At 36.9% G+C, this 15,750-nt stretch overlaps 1 protein-coding gene across 2 annotated transcripts in view; it reads right to left on the bottom strand.

Moving 5' to 3' along the window:
- Positions 1-15,750, bottom strand: part of PAK2 (p21 (RAC1) activated kinase 2) — an 88,713-nt gene that overhangs the window by 26,979 nt on the left and 45,984 nt on the right. For both annotated transcript variants that reach the window (XM_040621394.1, XM_040621393.1), the window contains 4 exons: positions 3,834-3,934; positions 3,349-3,496; positions 1,241-1,272; positions 453-560 (listed from right to left, as the gene is read on the bottom strand). In XM_040621394.1, the coding sequence (XP_040477328.1) occupies positions 453-560; positions 1,241-1,272; positions 3,349-3,496; positions 3,834-3,934 (389 nt within the window). The remainder of the gene's footprint in view (positions 1-452; positions 561-1,240; positions 1,273-3,348; positions 3,497-3,833; positions 3,935-15,750) is intronic.

Below are 15,750 nucleotides of genomic sequence, written 5' to 3'. Positions count from 1 at the left end.
ACAGGACTCTTTCTCTCTCTAAGGTTATTATTTTTTAAATTCTTCCCTATCACTCTCCACAGCCTCCTGAATGACACCAAGGCTTTAAGAGAAATGTAAAATGGGAGATTATATACACAACTTGGGTAAGAAGATTTAAGTGTTAGATATAGTAGTTATCTGCACTGAGATAAACAGAGAAAGCCAGAGAAATAGATGAATTCTCTGGAAGAGAAGGTGTAATATGGAAAGGAAAAACAATGAGGTAACTAACTATTTTAACTGTTGAGAAAGTCATTTAATTTTAATTTTCAAATTTTTTGATGAATGATTTTTAGGTTAAGATCTCTTCGTCAAATTTCCCCCATACTGAGGGCTTCTGAAAATCAATCACCGGCAGTCAAATACAGACTGCTGTTTTTTTAAAAGCACACACGCCCACACACCCGCAGTCCAGTTACTCAGACACGCACTGATTTTGTATGATCCGGCCGTGGGGCAATAACAGGGGGAGCAGCCTCTTCATCATCGTCATCTTCCTCTGTCACGACTGCTGACGTTTCTGATCCCTTGGTACTCAGCTGCATTAATCACGTGAGCAAAGCAAGGAAGCCAAGTCAAATATAACAATAATAGATTTAATAGCTCATTTCAAAACAATAAAACCTCATTGGTTCTATTCTAATCACTTCAAAAGTAAAGGCAATTCTGTAACTTACAGAAAAGTTTATGAAATAAAGGATCACAGTAAATATCAAGTTTTCTTAAGAGAAAATCTGTACTTTTTAGGTGGAGAATTTTATATCCCTTAAACAAGCCCCATAGGGAAATAATCACTTTATTTGTTAAAACCAAAAATAAAGATCCTCTAGGATTTGTATAAGTCAGAGTCATTTTCGGTCATTTAAGAGAGCTAGATTCACCATCAAGAATGGTGGTTGATAAAATAAAAGAAGACGCTAACCTTTATAAAGAGCTTATTACATGCCAGGTGTGTGCTGGGTAGGTACTTTACATATTACTGCATTTTGTCTTCATATACCTCAAGGAGATTGTTTCTTCCTAATTGAAGAAATTATTTACTTAATATGGCTTCCTTATTTGCTTCATCAATTTGCTTAAGTGGCTAGCTTAAAATTTATTAAGTAGTTATTTATTTCTGATGGCTGTGATTTATTTTAGAAAGCTAAATAAAAACCGAGATTTGTTTCAGGTAACTTAAGTTAGAACAAGAGCTACAAGAAGTAATGTATTAACTTACTGCTGGTGTTCCAGAAGGGAAGCCATCTTTCTCTGAATACAAAACGGAAAAAAAATGCTAAGTCAACAATTCCAAAAATAACTTCTATATAATAAAGGGAAGAAAAAAAATAAAGAGAAGAAAATACAAAGCAGAGCAAGTAAAATGTTCTTAGACAGATTTCATTTTAAGATGAAGTAAACCTTGAGAAAAATGACAATATCAGTATTCAAATGTGAATTTATACAAGATTGTGCTAACAAATCTCAAATCTTAATGGAACTCTGTAAATCATTGACTTATATACCTCAAATGGGTGAATTTTATAGCATGTGAACTATACTTAACTTATTAGAAACATTTGTAACTATACTTCTCAATGTGTATTTATTAAAACAAAACTGAAGTTTATTCATTGCAATACTTTCTCCAGAAAAAAAACTGTCTATGGAGACTCTTAAAGCAACTATTCAGACAACAGCAATTGTGCAAAGGAAAATTCTTGACATAAATTTTATCAATAAGAAAGCATAGTCCTGAAGGCAAAAACACAGTTCATGAAGACTAAATGTCAGAACATTCATTCTGGAGCTTAGAAGAGCAAATTTTGTTTTGTTTTACTTTTCAAAAGGTCCAGAGATTTTTACATTTTATATACATTATATAATATCTAACAATATATGCTAAATATTAATATAATTATGTAATTATAATATGCTATATTTTTAACATATATATTAACATAACATATAAAACATATTTATATTTGTTATTTGTATAAGTATATAATATAAACATATATATACATATGTATACTTATATATACATAAGTACATATAAATATATATTTATAAATATGATTATATTAAAGGTATATATTTAACATAACTGTAACATATATATTAAGTATATAATATAAAATATTGGGTGAAAAGAATATACCATTTTCTGCTCAAACACTGATTTAAAAAAAATACTAATTTATACAGACTTACTAATTGACACAAAAGTTCTAGGGACAAGTCTGACCTTTTTGCTAAGGATGTAAAGGTCAAGATCTAAGTAAAAAAGTCAAGATCATTCGGCCAAGTGGTCTCTATTTTTTCCTTGAGCACAGCCCTTATTTCTCTGAAAATGTAATCAAATTAAATACAATTAATTAAAACTACATGTATGATTTTAGGGGTCAGAGAAACACAAAGACACCCTGGGGATGTAATTAGCAAAACCCACTGAAGGAAATAGGACCCATGGCCCTGTTTCTTCAACAAATAAATTTCAAGGCAAAGAATATGAGAATCCACGTGAGGGAGCCTAAACATCAAAAGAGATACAGCAATCAACTGTACTATATGGACTTTTTTTTTTTTTTTTAATTTATTTATTTGACAGAGAGAGAGACAGCCAGCGAGAGAGGGAACACAAGCAGGGGGAGCGGGAGAGGAAGAAGCAGGCTCCCAGCGGAGCAGGGAGCCCTGTGCGGGGCTTGATCCCAGGACCCTGGGATCACGCCCTGAGCCGAAGGCAGACGCTTAACGACTGCGCCACTCAGGCGCCCCTGTACTATATGGACTTTATTCTGATCCTGATTTGAACAAATGAACTATTTTTAAAAACCCACTATACTCCAATTCTTACCTAATGATACTCTAATTCCAAGGTATAAAATCTTTTCGTTCTAATGCTTACTTTATGTTTATATATTTGGTAAGTTTTTCAATTTTTGAATGGACTTAAACATTTTTACTTCAAAGTCTGTATATGTAATATAGCAGACAACCCTCCTCCTGTCCTGCTAACAATAAACATATGTCTAGTATGAACATGCCTATACATCAGCGCCTTTCTCTTCTATTGCTGGGAGTCATTCCAAAGAAGTGACACGAAAAAACAAAAAGCCAGAACATCCACCTTTGACAAAACTAAGAGATTAACACAGTCCCCCGGCCTTCAAATTATGCATAAAACCTGCCCCAATCAGTTTACAAAAGGCAGATCTACACAGGGGCAACAATAGAGACAAGAACCATAGCTTAGCTTTTTATTTTTCCAGAAGCAATCATCCAGGTGTGCTTCACAATTCTGCAATCCCATCTGAATCAGCCTTTTACCACAGTAGGACATCTTACCAGGAGGAGTAAAGCTCAGATATTTCTGCTTCACTGTGTTGGAGTCATAGAACTTTAAGACATCCAGCACAGCCTGCGGATTCTTCTTTTGCTCTAGTTTGGTGATATTGGAGGTCTGTAATAATCGAGCCCACTGTTCTGGCATGCCCTAACAAAAAGATATTCAGAAATTAGTTATTTTGAGTTGCTCCAATAAATTCAATTTCCAGAAGTAAAGACAAGACACATAAAAAACAAGCCAATCAATTGTAGCCTTGATTAAATTTTAAAATGTCTTATTTTTCTAAATCGATTTTGCATAATTCTAACTGAAGGGCTCAGCTCCCTAAGAAAAAGATACATCCAACCACAAATACTTTTATAAGAAGAGAAAAGCACTAAGGATTGACAGTTAATATGTGGATAGAAAAGTTAACTTGAAACTTAATAGTGCAAAAAAGGTTTGAGTGCTGATACATAAATGAGTCCCAACTGGGTAAACTTACAGTGAATTCTCCAGTAACTGCATCAAAGCCAACATGGATGGTGTGCTCAAAATCAGATGGAGGAGAAATTTCTGGCCGTTCCTTTTCTTTCTTCTTACTTCCTAGAGGGCATTAAAAAAAGAATCAGCCTATTTAAACAAGATCAATAAAGGTACTCATAATCATGTTTCTCCGAAGAACAGACTAGGAACAAAGTTATTCTAGAAGAGATTTCCCCTAAAGACACTGGCTGACAGGAAACTGATAAAAGTAACCTATTCTGTCTTCAAGCAGGAGTGGGGACAACCACGTCTGTGTCCTGATTAAAGAGGTACCTGGACTGGTGCTGAATAAAAGAGCACAAGGCAGAAGAAACAGCCCTTTAGAACACTGGTTCTCGTAAACAGAGGCCTACACTTAGATACTGAGCAATCTGGAAAACAAAGTCTATCAAGTCCTATTTCCATTTGGCCCTATTCATCCCAAAAGAACTTATATTGCCATGACCGTGTAGATAGTACAAATTGTATAAACAAAGAGTTTACAATGAGCATGCCACCTTTCTGAGCAACTCTAGCCCTTCCTCTTTTTATTAAAGTTAATAACTGCTACATCTTAATGCTTTCTGGTTTTTCCATGGTTCTACCAATTATTTTTGCTACATTTCTGACACACATCTATCAATAATATTCTCCGTAATTCAAACACATTCGTCCCCCCCCCCCGCCCCGCCCCGCCCCCGCCTTGCTCTCAGATCCTGCTTTAATCTGCAGGTTATGCCTAGACTTCTGCCAGAGTTGTTGTCCTAGGACATTCCTTCACTTTCACCCTTGCTAGAATCTATTTTCTGGATACTCTGTTCTCTTCTTTTTGGTTTACCCCTTGATAATTCTTGACTATATATATTTAGGTTGAAAATGCTTTTCCCCCTCAGAACTTCTTCTAATTTCCAGTGTTGCTATTTAGAAGGTCAAAACCATTTTGAACCACTGTTGAAAATCAATTGTCCATATTGTCCATATATGCCTGGGCTAAAGATACATAACTTTGCTGCAATAATCTCTCTTTTTTAAAAGATTTTATTTATTTATTTGACAGAGAGAGCAAGAGAGCACAAGCAGGGGGAGCAGCAGAATGAGAGGGAGAAGCAGGCTCCCCGCTGAGCAAGGAGACCTGTGCGGGGCTCAATCCTAGGACCCTGGGATCATGACCCAAGCTGAAGGCAGGCGCTCAACCATCTGAGCCACCCAGGGGCCCCTGCAATGATCTCTTTATCTTTATGCCAATATCAGCATGCCTTGACAGTTACAAAAATAAGCCTTGAGGGGCACCTAGGTGGCTTAGTCGGTTAAGCGTCTGCCTTCAGCTCAGGTCATGATCCCAGCATCCTGGGATGGAATCCTGCATCAAGCTCCCTGCTCAGTGGGGAGCCTACTTCTCCCTCTTCCTCTGTGGCTCCCCCTGCTAGTGCTCTCTCTCTGTCAAATAAAAAGATAAAATCTTTTTTTTTTTTTTTAAGACCTTATTTATTTGACAGAGAGAGAGAGAGAGAGTGCGAGCACACAAGCAGGGGGAGCAGCAGAGGGAGACAGAGAAGTAGGCTTTCAGGGCTCCTGGGTGGCTCAGCCGTTAAGCGTCTGCCTTCGGCTCAGGTCATGATCCCAGGGTCCTGGGATCGAGACCCCCATCAGGCTCCCTGCTTGGCGGGAAAGTCTGCTTCTCCCTCTCCCACTCCCCTTGCTTGTGTTCCCTCTCTCGCTGTCTCTGTCAAATAAATAAATAAAATCTTAAAAAAAAAAAAAGAAAAGAAAAGAAAAGAAAAGAAAAGAAAAGAAAAGAAAAGAAAAGAAAAGAAAAGAAAAGAAAAGAAAAGAAAAAAAAAGAAGTAGGCTTTCAGCTGAATGGGGAGCCTGATGCAGGGCTGGATCCCAGGACCCTGGGATCATGACCTGAGCCAAAGGTAGATGCTTAACCCACTGAGCCACCCAGATGACCCTAAATAAATAAAATCTTAAAAACAAATAAATAAATCGGGAATTACTCCTTTGCATTCAATTTTCTGGAAGATTATGTAGAACTGTTGATATTTCTTCCTTAAATGTTTGGCAGAATTCACCAATGGAGCCATATGGGTCTGACATTTTCTTTGTGGATGGTTAATAACTACAAACTAAATTTCCCTAGAGACATAGTGTTTTCAGGTTACTTATTTCTTCCTGAATGAACTTTGAAAATTTGTCTTTCGAGAAAATTTCCCACTTTATCTAACATGTTGAATTTGTCACCTTATCATTTTTAATATCTGTAAATGCCAACTCTTTCATTCTCAATATTGGTAATTTGTGCTGCCCCCCCAGGCCCCCCTCCAGTCTGCCTAGAGGTTTATCCATTTTATTGATATTCTCAGTAAATCAGCTTATGGTTTCATTGATTTTTCTATTTTTTCTATTTTGTGATCTCTGCTTTGAATTTTGTTATTTCTTTTCTTCTACTACTTTGGATCTTACTTGCTCTTCCTTTTAGTTTATTAAGATAGCTTTGCTTAAGTCATTGACTTAAAATCTTTTTTTCTCATATGGGTGCTTAATACTACACATTTTCTTCTAAGCATTGCCTTAGCAGCATCATACAGATATTGATGCTTTGAATTTTCATTTTCATTCCATTTAATATACTTCCTAAGTATACTTTGGATTTCTTCATTTATTTGGAAGTGGGTTTTTTCCCCCCAAATATTTCTAGAGATTTTTCTGTTATTGATTTCTAATTTAATTATATTGTGCTCATAGAATATATGGGTGTGTGATTTGTCCTCTTTCATTTATAATTTTATTAATTTGGGTCCTTTCTCTATTCTTTTGAATAAGTCTGGCCAGTGGCTTATCAATCTTATTTATTCTTTCAAAGAACCAGCTTCTAGTTTTGTTGATCTGCTCTACAGTACTCCTGGTTTCTAATTCACTGATCTCTGCTCTAATCTTGATCAACTGCCTTCTCGTGCATGGGTTAGGCCTGTTCCTCTGTTCCAACTCCAGCTTCTTAAGGTGAGAATATAAGGACTGCATTTTAGATTGTTCTATTCTTTTGAGTGAGGCTTGGATGGCTATGTATTTTCCCCTTAGGACCACCTTTGCAGTGTCCTATATGTTTTGGACCGATGTGTTTTTTGTTCTCATTGGTTTCCATAAATTGCTTAAGTTCTTCTTTAATTTCCTGGTTTACCCAATCATTCTTAAGCAGGATGGTTCTTAGTTTCCAAGTGTTTGAGTTTCTTCTAAATTTTTCCTTGTGATTGAGTTCTAGTTTCAAAGCATTGTGGTCTGAGAATATGAAGGGAATAATCTTAGTTTTTTGGTATCAGTTGAGACCTATTTTGTGACCCAGTATATGGTCTATTCTGGAGAAAGTTCCATGTGCATTCGAAAAGAATGAGTGTTCTGTTGTTCTACGGTGTAGTGTTCTGTACATATCTATGAGGTCCATCTGGTCCGGTATGTCATTCGAAGCTCTTGTTTCTTTGTTGATTTTCTGCTTAGATTATCTGTCTATTGCTGAGAGCAGAGTGTTGAGGTTCCCTACTATTAATGGATTATTACCTATATGTCTCTTTATTCCGGTTAAGAGTTGGCTTGTGTATCTAGCTGCTCCCCTGTTGGGGGAATAGATATTTATAATTGTTAGGTCCCCTTGCTGGATACCCTTTAAGAATAATATAGTACAATGGAATATTACTCAGCCATCAGAAAGAACGATTACCCAACATTTCCAGCAACATGGACGGGACTGGAGGAGATTATGCTAAGTGAAATAAGTCAAGCAGAGAAAGACAATTATCATATGGTTTCACTCATTTATGGAACATAAGAAATAGTAGGGTGATTAGTAGGAGAAAGAAGGGAAGAATGAAGGGGGGGGTAAACAGAAGGGGGAATGAACCACGACAGACTACGGACTCTGGGAAACAAACTGAGGGTTTCAGAGGGGAGAGGGTAGGGGGATGGGCTAGCCCAGTGATGGCTATTAAGGAGGGCATGTATTGCACGGAGCACTGGGTGTTATAGGCAAACAATGAATCATGGAACACTACATCAAAAACTAAGGATGTACTGTATGGTGACTAACATAACATAATAAAAAATTTAAAAAAATATATACTTTGTGTGATTTGAATCTCTCTACATTTATTAGGCTTTTAAAAATCTCCCTAGAGGGGTGCCTGGGTGGCACAGCGGTTAAGCGTCTGCCTTCGGCTCAGGGCGTGATCCCGGCGTTATGGGATCGAGCCCCACATCAGGCTCCTCCACTATGAGCCTGCTTCTTCCTCTCCCACTCCCCCTGCTTGTGTTCCCTCTCTCGCTGGCTGTCTCTATCTCTGTCAAATAAATAAATAAAATCTTTAAAAAAATAAAAATAATAAAAATAAAAATCTCCCTAGAATGTGCTCTATCTCAGCAACTGTTCCATGTTCACTTAGAAAGAATGTGTATTCTGCTAGGTGGAGTGTTCTATAAATGTCAACTGGTCAAAGCAGATTGATAGTTTTAGCAATTTTCTGTCTACTTGCTCTACCAATTACTGAGAGAAGTATACTGGAATCTCCAACTATAACTGGAATTGTCTATTTCTCCTTAAAATTATATCTGTTTTTGTTTCATGTATTTCAAAGCTCTGTTATTAAGTGCATAAAATGTTTACTCTTCTATTATATCCTCTTGACAGACAGACCTTATTACCATTATAAAATAACCTATTCCCTACCCTTATCCCTTAAATATTTACAGCAGTGTTTTTTGCTCTAAAATCTACTTTATCTGATTTTAGCCAGTCCAGGTTTCTTTTCACTGTTAGCATACTTAAAAAAAAAAATTCCTTTTATTTTGTGGCTTTATATTTTTTAAGTGGATTTCTTGTGGATGGCATATAGTTAATAATTGAATAACCTCTGCTTTTTAATTGGGATGTCTAAATCAGTTACATTTAATGTGATTACTTTCTTTATCTATCTATCTATCTATCATCTATCTATCTATCATCTATCTATCTATCATCTATCTATCTATCTATCTATCTATCTATCTATCTTTAAGTAGGCTCCATGCCCAGTGTGGAGCCCAATGCAGGGCTTGAACTCAACCCTGAGATCAAGACCTGAGCTGAGATCAAGAGTCAGACACTCAGCCAATTGAGCCACTCAGGCACCCCTGATATAGCTGGGTTTAAATCCACCATTCCATTATTTGTTTTCTAATGGTCTCTATTCTCTGTTTATATTTTTCTCTTTTTCCTCTTTTTGACTAAGTATTTTTTATAATTCCCTTTTATCTCCTTTGTTATTTTATTAAGCAATAACTCTCTATATACCATAAAGTTCATCTAGGTCTTATTATATAGAGAGAGTTGTGCAACCATCACCACCATCTAACTATGGACATTGTCATCATCCCTAGAAGAAACCTTGTACTCATTAGAAATCACTTCTTACTGTTCCCTCTCCCCCTCCCAAGCTCTAGCCAACCACTCATCTTTCTGTCACCACACATTTGCCTATGCTGGCTATTTCATATAAACAGGACCACACAACATGCAGTCTATTGTAAATGGCTTTTTTACTTAGTTTTTGAGGTTCATCTATGTTATAGAATGTATCAGTACTTCATTTCTTAAAAATTCAGTTATTTTTTAGAGATTTAGATAAAAAACATTTGTCATTTTCAGTGATTTTCATTCCTTTATGTAGATATACAGTTTGACAACATTTCCTTCTGCCGGAATAATCTGGTTTAACATTTCTTATAGGGCAGGCCTGCTGGTGATAAATTCTTTCAGCCTTTATACATTTAAAAAAGTCTGTTTCCCCTTCATTTTTGAAAGATATGTTCACAAGGTACAGAATTCTAAGTTGACAGATTTTTTTTCCCTTTCAGTACTTTAAAGATGTTCCTTCTTGTCCTTCTGAGGTGCACTGTTACTTCCATGAAATCCACTGTCATATTTTGTTCCTCTATATGTAATGTGTCTTTTCTTTTTAGCAGCTTATTTTTTGGCTTACAACAATAAGTTTTGTTTGTTTTCTAAGAGACTTTATTTTTTAGGGCAGATTTAGGTTCACAGAATATTGAGGCAAAGGTCTGAAAGCTTTTAAAATTTTCTCTTTATCACCAGTTTTAAGCAATTTGATTATATGCTGTGGTGTAGTTTTCATCGTATTTCTTGTGCTTGGTATTCACTGAACTTCTTGAATCTATGGGTTTACAGCTTTCATTAAATGTGTAAAGTTTTCAGCCACTTTTTAAAGCGTTTTTTCCCCTAATGTTTCCCCTTCCCATTTTTTGGAGACTTCAATTACACTTAATTAGCTCTGCACGCAGTCTGTCCCGCAGCTATTCACTTGTTTCACTTTTTTTCTTATAAGTTTCATTTTAGATGGTTTCTATTGCCATGGTCTTCAAATTCACTTATCTTTCCTTCTGAAATTTCTAATCTACTGTTAATCTTGTCCATCGTATTTTGAATCTCTAGAATTTTGATTTGATTTGTTCTTTTTTCTGTTTTCCACTGCTACTTCTAAATATGCTGAATCTTTCCTGTGGGTTCTTCAACATATGGAATACAATTATTTCACCATTTTAATATCCTTGCTTACTAATTCATCATCTGTGTCATTTCTGGATTGATTCTAACTTATGGATTTTATTCATTATGGGTCTTTGCATGCCTGGAAAATACTGAATGGATGCCAGACATTGAAAATTTTTCCCTGATAGATGCTAGATATTTTTGTATTCCTATAAATATCGGTGAGCTTTGCTCTGAGACACAGATAGGTGATTCTTAGCTGTTTACTTATATAGGGGAGAAACAAATTTAGAAACCATTGATCCTGTGAGGTATTAAAGTTTTGTTAGGCAAAATTGGAGCAACACTTAATCTACAGCTCATTCTGCCCCATTACTGAGGCAAGACCTCTACTCAACTTTTCTTATTTTGAGTGGTGGGAACAGGAAATATTCTGGGCCCTGTGTGAGCATTGAGGATAGTTTCCTCTCACCATTTCCAGTGGTTCCTTTTCCAGCTCTGGGCAGTAATTCTTACATACATGTGCTACTGAAGACTCAAGGGGGACTTCTACAGATCTTTCTCTATGTGTATAAAAACTAGCCGCCTTGACATCTCCCAACTCCCAGCTCTCTTTCTTAGTTCTAGGAGACCATCTAATTGTCCCTCCCTTTGCTGCAGCCTGGCAACTCACTCCAGGCAGTAAGCTGGGTCAATTGTAGTTTTCACCTCCATTGTTTCCCATCTCTTAGGGACTGTTTTCCTTTATTATCTGATGTACAACATCATGAAAACCATTGTTTTGTATATTTTTTCCCAGTGTTTTAGTTCTTATCACGTGTAAGGGTAAATCTGGTCCCTGTTACTCCACACCTTGACTGGAAGTTTAACAGGTTTTGCTGAGTTATCTGTGGTATTATTAAATCTCAGGATGATATGATTTGATGTGGTCTTTATTCTTTCATTGAGCTGAGTACTCAGTGAGTCCCTTCCATCTGGAAATCATATTCTTCAGATCTGGGAAATTTTTTCTATTATTTCTTGAATTATTTTCTTTGTTCACTGTTAGTTAGATCAGTACATCATATATTTCCTCTCGTATTTTCCATCTTTGTATTTTTGTCTAATAATCTGGGAGAATTTTCTTGACTATCTTCCCATCTTCCACCTATTGATATCTTTTGTTCGCTTTGGTAATCTTAAATGTTGATTTCCCAAGAATTTCTTCTCATTGTTTTCTGATCGTTCTTCCTCTGAGAATATTTTCCTTGTTTCATGGATGCCATTGATCTTCTCTCTGAAGATTATATAGTTTACTTGTGTGTATAGGTTGGTTTTCTTCACCTCCATTGTCTGTTTCTTCTATATTCCTTTTTTAAACCCTGTTGTTTTGTACTCTCTTGTATTAAGGGTTTTTCTCAAATGTCTGGTAATCCTTTGCTGTCTACTCATACAGAAAAGTATTAAAAAGTTAACTGGGAGATAAGTCAGCCTTTTCATTAGAGATGGGGGTGGGGGTGGGGTACCTAAAGTATTTTTTTCCAGGGCATTTGTTTATCCAGAGAAAAATCTTCCAATCTAGTGTGAGGGCTTTGAGTCAAGCTGCAAAAGTATTCTGAAAGCAGGATAGAGGAAACAAATTTTAACATGTGAACTTGCATCGAATCTGCCTTTCTCCCTTTTTTTTTTTTTAAGTTTCAGAGACAGAATTTAGTGATTCATCAATTGCATATAACATCCAGTGCATCGAATCTGCCTTTCTCCCTTTTTTTTTTTTTAAGTTTCAGAGACAGAATTTAGTGATTCATCAATTGCATATAACATCCAGTGCTCATTACATCAAGTGTCCTCCTTAATGCCCATCACCCACCGCCCCTCTAGCGGTCCTTTCTTATTCTTGTGCTACACCTTTCACTGACTCCTCTGACAAGAATGAGGGGCCTCTCAGGTTTAATTTCTCCTTGAATACATATAAACATCAGTTTGTTCTTTTGTTCCACTGGAGGATGGGACTTAAAATATTTCATTGGCTGTATGGGGTAAAGAAGGGATCCTAAGGGGCCTCTGACACCACCTACATAGACTTTCAATTAATTCCCCCCCTTCTTCAGCCTGTGTATTATAGCTCCCCCACCCCACCACACATACATGATGTTGTGTGTCTCTAAATCCTAAGCCTCTGAGATTTTTACAAGGAAACCGGTTCACTTCTCACAGAACATTCCCAATCTGCGAATGCTTAGGATAGGTCCTCATCTGTTCAGTTTAGTCAGATGCCACTTTTCCACCCTTCTGTCTTTCAAATGCATCTACTATGTCTCTTCTTTTAGTCCCTTTGCCCTTGTGATATTAAAAAAAAATTTTAACTGTCATTTTACTAGGGTCTGGGGAGGGATAGCAAATAGTGGCATGTGGTCAATCTGCTATATTGTCAATCTGCTTTGTTAACCAGGAAAGTCTTCTAATATAAACGAGCTAAAAGTCATGTTGTTTGATAGGTCTGCATATCTACAGTTGGAATGTTACTGTACACTATTCTTTTTTTTTTTTTTTTAAGATTTTATTTATTTATTCGACAGAAATAGAGACAGCCAGCGAGAGAGGGAACACAAGCAGGGGGAGTGGGAGAAGAAGAAGCAGGCTCATAGCGGAAGAGCCTGATGTGGGGCTCGATCCCATAACGCCAGGAATCACGCCCTGAGCCGAAGGCAGACGCTTAACCGCTGTGCCACCCAGGCGCCCCTGTACACTATTCTTTGTTTACAAGACACTACTGACCTAGCATTAGTAGGAAACATACTATTTTTTTTGATTAGTGATGATAGATTCATGCTCAAATGTCCATCTCCTTTTTAGGTCTCTTTGACACATATTTACAAGAGATCTGTGGTAAGCAGACAGGGCACATTAGGCGTGGCAAGGAGCAGAGGGAAATGCGACTGTTAAGCCTAGTACAAATTTTGCTATCTCTACTGAAATGCACCATTCCATCTATCATAAACAACCTCTCATTTTCAATTACACTATGAGTGTTCTGAGGTCATGCTCTCTACTTCTCTTTAGGAGACTCTTTAGAAGTCACTAGACTTCTAACTCCATATCCTGCATATAGGAGGAAATATTTATTAACCAACTATAAACTAATAGTTTACTTTTTATATGGCTCTGAACTGATGACAGAAAAACAAATTTCATGTACTATAAAAGTACTTGTTTCCTCTTCTTTCAAAAAAATCTGCTCAGCATCCCACTTCTGATATGCATACGGCTGACAAAGATACTATTTTCTTAAATGGCCCTGATTACAGATGACTGGTCCACAGAAGGCATGAAATTCAAGCCAGGTCAGCCATTGTTCCCCACACACTGCCAGCCAATAAGCTTGGTTCAGGAGTAAATATCTAAACTAAGCCACACTTAACACCCTGAAAATCAGTCTCTCACTAGTGAACGAAGTTGTAAGAAATAAACCCTAAGAAGTGTTGAGGGATGTTTCCTAACACACAAAGAAAAAACAGCCTAAAATTAAAAAAATAAAGCCAGATAACAGAAAAAGAGAAGACAAGACATATAGCAAGAGAATTCCTGGTTCCATCTGTGTCTAAGGCCCAGCCATATTTTTCAACTTGGGAATGTTGACTTTAGAGACACATATTCACAAAAGTTTCACATATATTAGGAGTACAGAATAAAAAGTTAAAGAAGTAATAAAAATGATTAAGCAGAACCTGAGACACATTTAAATACATTAGTCCCCTATAAAGGAAATGACCCAATATTCTAAAAATCTATTTCTTTTTATATAACACACACACATACACACAAATACTCCCTGTATTTAGTTGTCTTAGGAAGGGAAAGGGATATTTAAAAAAATACCTAAAACAAAAAGATAATGAAGCATGTCTCAAATCAAACAATCTGTGGGAAGCAACTGTTAGATAAAAAGAATCAATCCTTTTTAACTTTGGACACCAAGAACTATAAGGACCACCATCAACAAAAAACCCCACGATCATCTATCAACAGATGTTCACCAGGCAACTGGATCACTTGCTGGAAGTAATGGATCAGGGAAAGAAACTTCTTTCAATAAAACCCACAACTTGTTAGTGTAGGAGGGGGAAAAAGATTCTTAGAATCACTTTCCAACTTTATCAGACAATAAAGCAAGTCAGGCAGCAACTTTCAGCTAAGAGGTGGGGCCCCTACGTCATGTGTTACACAGAAGGTGCTTGAAAAGAATCCTAAGTATGTCACTGCCACATTCTTTAAGGCCACCACCTTTTGGGCTACACTGGAGCTAAAGACTAAGGCTAAAAAATCCCCCTCTCTTTAAAAGGAAGACTCTTCTATTTCTACTCTAACAGAATCAGCGATTACCCCTTTGTTCTTTGACCCAGAACAGCTTCAAATCAGTAAACCTTTGTGTTTCGTCACAAAGAAGGATATTCTCTAAAAAATAGGAAGATGGGTATGAGTTACTCTTATTAATCTTACAATTCAATTTTTAGACCAGAAGGGATATTTACAGTTCTATCATCTTCATCACTAACCAGAAGTGAAAGTGTGTACAGACTGAAAAATGAGAAAACTGCTTTGGTTACTAAGGACTATACCATTCAACACTGACTGAATAGAGCTTTTTAAAAATAAGCCAAGACAAGCGGCTCATTGCCATCTTTATTAACAAAACTACTGGACTTGTTAAGCCATTTCTCACCTGGACTACTACAAAATCCACCTAACTAGTTTCCGACTTCAGTCTTAGGCCTCCAACATACCTACTTTCTATACAGCTACTAGTCTCTCCTATTTAAGACAAATGTGTGCAGGTCTTTCCCCTATTTCAAATTCTGTAATGGTTCCCTAGGAAACAGGATAAAATCTGAGCTCTGTAGCGTGGAATACAAGGCCCTTTATGACCTGCTCCCTGCCCACCTGTTCAGCTTCTTCTCCTGTCTGCAGGTTCCTCCACACATCCTCTATTATTCTTTCCCCCACCTCTGCTTTCGAGTCACACTGGACCGTACTCAGCTCCATGAATGTGCTATGACCCCTCCCGGAGGTGGGCCACTGAAACTCTTTTCTAGGCACAGAACACACATTTTAACTATTAAAATCCTTCTACCTATTTTCACTTAATTATTCTTTAGTCTTCAGCTCTACTGTCACTTCTTTAGGAAGCCTTCCCAGAAAGGACAGACATCTTACACTATCCCTATTACCACTTTCCATAGTTCATAATTTTATGCTGTAGTTTTGGCTAGTGTCACAAGGGCAGGGACACCATCTGCTTTGTTTATCCCTACCTCTGATCACTCACAGGGTTCATATGATATATACGTATCAAAATGTGAAAAGTTTGTTCAAGTTGTCATAA

The sequence above is a fragment of the Ursus maritimus genome, unplaced genomic scaffold (assembly GCF_017311325.1).
Source record: "Ursus maritimus isolate PB19 unplaced genomic scaffold, ASM1731132v1 scaffold_4, whole genome shotgun sequence".
NCBI classification, from domain to species: Eukaryota; Metazoa; Chordata; class Mammalia; order Carnivora; family Ursidae; genus Ursus; species Ursus maritimus.
The sequence above is the reverse complement of the archived record's forward strand: the minus strand, read 5'-3'. Positions and strand labels throughout refer to the sequence as shown.